Source organism: Dipodomys ordii, unplaced genomic scaffold (genome assembly GCF_000151885.1).
Source record: "Dipodomys ordii isolate 6190 unplaced genomic scaffold, Dord_2.0 Scaffold208, whole genome shotgun sequence".
Classification (NCBI taxonomy): Eukaryota; Metazoa; Chordata; class Mammalia; order Rodentia; family Heteromyidae; genus Dipodomys; species Dipodomys ordii.
Window position 1 is genome coordinate 976,596 of NW_012267424.1, and position 6,040 is coordinate 982,635.

A 6,040-nucleotide genomic window follows, 5' to 3' on the forward strand; every position below is an offset into this window, starting at 1 on the left:
AATGTATTTTATTCTTTTATTTATCTGAGGCAATTGTTTATCATCTCAAGGAAGATTACCATAAAGCTTCCTTTGTATTTCAGCCAGATTGCTACATCAGGCTCTGTTTATCAGTTTTACAGACCAGCCTTGAACCTTTCCCCAGGCTCCTGGACTTGTAATATTGAGTGCCTCTTGTAATATTGAGTGCCTCGGGATAGCAGGCATTCACAGACATATTTACATCCTGTTTCATATTAGAACTCACCAACAGAACTAATGTAACTATACTAATGTATATGTTTCATATATTTAGTACCTGTGGCGGTTGCAGCTCATTCAGATTTTAGTAGGTCTTTCTCTTCTTCATCAGCTGTTCCAATCCTCTGTAGCAGTAGGTCTGCGCCTCCTTTGTTCATCTTCCTCCACAATTTATCATCTTATATTTTCTAGGAGCGCAGCTTGGAACAGTAGTTTCACTTCCTCTTTCTGGACTAATTTGCTACTATATGAATTGGACTTATGTATTCTACTTTTTTGGTAAGTATAAAATTACAACTTACAAAATAGCAAAAACTGTCTAATAATCAGTATACATATATATAATATCATATATATATATATATATTACATATTCTGACCCACTGATGTAATCTTCTCCTAAACCACAAAATTCTAAATCTCTGGTGACTGTTTTTCAAGTTGTTAAGGTTAAAAAGGTCTAGCTGAGGGGCTGGGAAGGTGGCTCAGTGGTAGAGCACTTGCCTTGCAAGCCTGAGACCCTGGGTTCGATTCCTCAGCACCACATAAGCAAAAAGAAAAAAAAGCCAGAAGTGGTGCTGTGGCTCAAGTGGCAGAGCGCTAGCCTTGAGCTGAAGAGGGGAGGGACAGCGCCCAGGCCAAGAGTTCAAGCCCCACGACTGGACCCAAAAAAAAAAAAAAGGTCAAGTTGAGATGTAACCTAATGTTAGTTTTGGTATATTTCTCAGTAGAAACAGCTCTTGAATCCTGGACTTAGATGTCACACTATCCGAATTACTGTCTTGGGTATTATAAAAATATATGTTTTAGGACTGGGAATGTGGCTTAGTGGTAGATTGCTTGCCTAGCATGCATGAAGCCCTGGGTTCGATTCCTCAGTACATAAACATAACAGAAAAAGCCGGAAATGGTGCTGTGGTTCAAGTGGTAGAATGCTAGGACTGTGCCCAGGCCCTGATTTCAAGCCCCAGGACTGGCAAAATAATAAAAAATAAAAATATGCATTTTAGCCCAGTGCTGGTGGCTGCCTGCAATCCCAGCTATCAGAAGGCTGAAAGCTGAGGATCACAGTTCAAAGCCAGCGTTGACAGGAAAATTCATTAACCAGCAAAATGCTGAGAGTGGAGCTGTGGCTCAAATGGTAAAGCCTTGAGTAAAAAAAGCTCAAGGACAAAAAAAAGCTCAAGGACAGTGCCCAGGCCCCAAGTTCAAGCCCAAGACTAGCACAAAAATATTTTTTTTCATTTATATGGTAGCTCCTGGTAGGCAATTTATACAGTTAAAAGTTGTTTACTTCAAAATGTATGGAGAACTCAGGAGGCTGAGATAGGAGGATCGCAGTTCAAAGTCAGCTCGAGCAGGAGAAACCGTGAGACTCCTGTCTCCAATAAACCACTAGAAAACAGGAAGTGGCGCTGTAGCTCAAGTGGTAGAGCGCTCGCCTTGAGCTGAAGAGCTGAGGGACAGCGCCCAGGCCCAGAGTTCAAGCCTCACAACCGCCAAAAAAAAAGTGTATGGAGAGGGGCTGGGAAGGTGGCTCAGTGGTAGAGCGCTTGCCTTGCATGCATGAGGCCCTGGGTTCAATTCCTCAGCACCACATAAGCAAAAAGAAAAAAGCCGGAAGTGGTGCTGTGGCTCAAGTGGTAGAGTGCTAGCCTTGAGCTGAAGAGCTGAGGGACAGCACCCAGGCCCAGAGTTCAGGCCCCACGATCAGACAAAAAAAAAAAATTGTGTTTCAAAGACATGCAAAAATGGCTGTTGGGACATTATTATTTTACTTAACTATTCTTTTTCTATTTCAAGGTTTGGTTGGAATAGTTTGGTTTATTTTATGGATCTGGTTAGTTAGTGATACACCAGAAACTCACAAGACAATCTCCCCTTCTGAAAAAGAGTATATTCTTTCATCATTAAGAACTCAGGTATGGATTTTATTTTAAAATTTGACATAATTTTAATTGTCTGATTACAGGGAAGTACAATTTAACAAGGGAGATACAATTTAACATGACTAAGTGTCCAGTGCTTCTTTTTTTTTCTTTCTTTTCCATAGGTAATGGGGCTTGAACTCTGGGCTTGGGCACTGTCCCTGTGCTCTTCAGCTCAAGGCAAGCGCTCTACTCCTTAAGCCAATGCACCACTTCCGGTTTTCTAGTGGTTTTTATTGGAGATCAGAGTCTCACTGACTTTCCTGCCCTGGCTGGCTTTGAACTGAGATCCTCAGATCTCAGCCTCCTGAGTAGCTAGGATTACAGGCATGAGCCATCGGTGCCCAGCTCCAGTGCTTCTTAATCAATTACTCTTTCCATCATTCTCCTCCAGCCTATTTCCTCCCCCCAGACTCATTTCACCTTTACCATTTCCTTAATCACATATATACATTAAATATTCTTTTTTTTGTCGGCCGTGGGGCTTGAACTCTGGGCGCTGTACCTGCACTCTTCAGCTCAAGGCCAGCGCTCTACCTCTTGAGCCATAGCACCACTTCCGGTTTTCTAGTGGTTTATTGGAGATCAATGTCTCACGGACTTTTCTGCCCGGGGACTGGCTTTGAAACGTGATCCTCAGATGTCAGCCTCCTGAGGCGTGAGCCACCAGTACCCAGCACATTGAATATTCCTTTTTTTTTTTGGTTCGGTCATGGGGCCTGAACTCGGGGCTTGGGCACTGTCCCTCAGCTCTTCAGCTCAAGGCTAGCGCTCTACCACTTGAGCCACAGCGCCATTTCCAGCTTTTTTCTTTTTGCTTATGGGGTGTTGAGGAATCCAACCCAGGGCCTCATGCATGCAAGGAAAGCACTCTACTACTGAGCCACCTTCCCAGCCCCACATTGAATCTTCTTATATTTGTCTGTGATCCCTTTTTCATTTGTCCATTCCTCCTTACTCACCCCTGCTTACAATCTCTTTCAACTTCCTGATAATTACTGGTGCTTTTTTTTTTTTTTTATCGGTCATGGGGCTTGAACTTTGGGCTTGGGCGCTATCCCTCAGCTCTTCAGCTCAAGGTAAGAACGCTACCACTTGAGCCACGGTGCCAGTTCCAGTTTTCTAGTGGTTTATTGGCGATAAGAGTCTCAAGAGCGGGGCTGGGAAGTTGGCTCAGTGGTAGAGCGCTTGCCTTGCATGCCTGAGGCCCTGGGTTCGATTCCTCAGCACCACATAAGCAAAAAGAAAAAAAGCCAGAAGTGGTGCTGTGGCTCAAGTGGTAGAGCACTAGCCTTGAGCTGAAGAGCTGAGGGACAGCGCTCAGGCCCAGAGTTCAGGCCCCACAACCGGACCCAAAAAAAAAAAAAAAATGTCTCAAGAGCATCCCTGCCTGGGCTGGCTTTGAACTGTCATCCTCAGATCTCAGCCTCCTCAGCAGCTAGGATTATAGGCTTGAGCCACCAGTGCCCAGTTTGTTTTTGTTTTGTTTTTTAAGAATGTATTTGGAAGATATAAGACATAGCTTGCCCCATTCAGGATGTCTTCCTATGTCTGGGAATGTGGCTTAGTGGTAGAGTGCTTGCCTAGCATGCACAAAGCCCTGGGTTTCATTCCTTAGTACCACATAAACAGAAAAAGCCGCCGGGCGCCGGTGGCTCACGCCTATAATCCTAGCTATGCAGGAGGCTGAGATCTGAGGATCTCGGTTCAAAGCCAGCCGGGGCAGGAACATCCGTGAAACTCTTATCTCCAATAAACCAGTAGAAAACCAGAAGTGGCGCTGTGGCTTAAGTGGTAGAGTGCTCTCCTTGAGCTGAAGAGCTGAGGGACAGTGCCCAAGCCCAGAGTTCAAGCCCATGACTGACAGAAAAAAAAAGAAAGAAAAAGAAAAAGCCTAAAGTGGTGCTGTGGCTCACGTGGTAGAGTGCTGGTCTTGGTCAGAAGAAGCTCAGGGACAGTGCCCAGGCCCTAAGTTCAAGCCCCAGGACTGGCAAAAAAAGAAAGATGTCTTCCTACATAGGGTAGCTATACAACACACACACACACACACACACGCACATACACTTAAATTGCAAATATGTGTAAAGGGTTTCAGGGGGGTGGGGGGTTGCTGTTCTTGTCAGTCGTGGGGCTTGAACTCTGGGCCTGGGCTCTGTCCCTCAGTTCTTCAACTCAAGGCAAGCACTCTACCATTTGAGCCACAGCGCCACTTCCAGCTTTTTCTGCTTATGTGGTATTGAGGAATCAAACCCAGGGCCTCATGCATGCAAGGCAAGCACTCTACCACTGAGCCCCTCTGTGAGACTCTTATCTCTAACCACCAGAAAAAAACAAAGTGGAGCTATAACTCAAAGTGATAGAGCACTAGCCTTGTACAAAAAAGCTCAGAGACATGAGCACCTAAGCCCTGAGTTCAAGCACACAAATGACACCTCCCTCTACCCCTACTCCCAAAAATTTTTCTTGTCATTCTTCTGTTTTTTTGTTTGGTTGGTTGGTTTTATTTTGTTTATGCAGTAGGTCTGGGGTAGAGTTCAGCTAGCTATAATTTTAATGTGAGAGAGGCAATGCTGAAGGACAGCTGGAATGGAAAGGTACTGCTGCACTAGAATGATGCACTCTCCCTGGTGTCCCTCACATCTGACATCCTGGGAAGTTCACCTACTAGGATATCAAAACTAAAGTCCCTAGCAGAAAAGCTGTGAGAATGTGAATACCACCAGGTACTGTCACTTATACCTGTAATCCTAGCAACTCAGAAGTCTGAGATAGGAGCATTGTGGTTCAGAGGCAGTCCATTGCACAAAAGTCCATGAGACACATATCTCCAGACACCAGATTAAACACCACAAAGTTGGAAATGGAGCTGTGGTTCAAGTGGTAGAGCACCAGCCTTGGGGCAGGGGGAGGGGGGAGGGAGGAAGTGACAGAGTGACAGCTCAGGCCCCGAGTTCAAGCCTCAGTAATGGCAAAGAAAGAGAATATCCGTTGTTACTTTTTCTGAAATTTCAGTGACCCCTGAAAACAGACATAGATTGTTCTGGCTTTTCAGAAAGGAACCAGAGCCTTGGTTTGTAGGAAATGTGACAGCCTGATACTCCATCCTGTTTATATGTATGGAATCAAAATGGATAAAGCATGGTATAGACACAGGACTGAGATTCCATAATGTAACTCCTTTCAACAGTGAACAAGCAGTTTAACAAAATGAATACTAGGAACCTGAAATGTGTCTTGTCTGATGGATTGGGAGGTAAAAGTCATGTGGGAACAGATGAATGGAGAGAGAAATGACAGGCAAATAAGTTTATAAGATCCAGTTTAAGTACATGCAAATGGAATTGGAGCTTGATGAGATGGCTGGAGAAGGGACAGGTGAGAGGTAGGGGAGAATGATGGAAAATGCATATGTACATAAATGGAAACCCGCTGTACAACTAGTTGAGAATTTGATAAGAAAGAGAGGAGGGAGGAAGGAAGGAGAGAACTGAAGCCAAGTGCTGCAATCCTGGCTACTCAGGAGGCTAAGAGAAAAAGAAAACAAAAACAGCAACAAAAGACAAACCTCTTGTTTCCATTTCCTGGAGTTCATTTTAATAAATATTATTTTATATGGTCAGATGCACATAGCCATTGTGCCTTTGTGTTTCTCTCTGATAACCCTTGTTTTTTTTGGGGGGGGGTCCTGTTGTGGGGCCTGAACTCTGGGCCTGAGTGCTGTCCCTCAGCTCTTCAGCTCAAGGCTAGCACTCTACCACTTGAGCCACAGCACCATTCTGGCTTTTTTCTTTTTGTTTATGTGGTGCTGAGGAATCGAACCCAGGGCCTCATGCATGCAAGGCAAGCACTCTACCACTGAGCCACCTTCCCAG

The 6,040-nt window shown here is 44.7% G+C and overlaps 1 protein-coding gene across 1 annotated transcript in view; it reads left to right on the forward strand.

Annotated features, from left to right (window-relative positions):
• Slc17a5 (solute carrier family 17 (acidic sugar transporter), member 5) overlaps positions 1 to 6,040 on the forward strand; it is a 79,984-nt gene that overhangs the window by 57,546 nt on the left and 16,398 nt on the right. The window contains exons 5-6 of the mRNA XM_013035291.1: positions 433 to 519; positions 2,044 to 2,162. Of these exons, the coding sequence (XP_012890745.1) occupies positions 433 to 519; positions 2,044 to 2,162 (206 nt within the window). The remainder of the gene's footprint in view (positions 1 to 432; positions 520 to 2,043; positions 2,163 to 6,040) is intronic.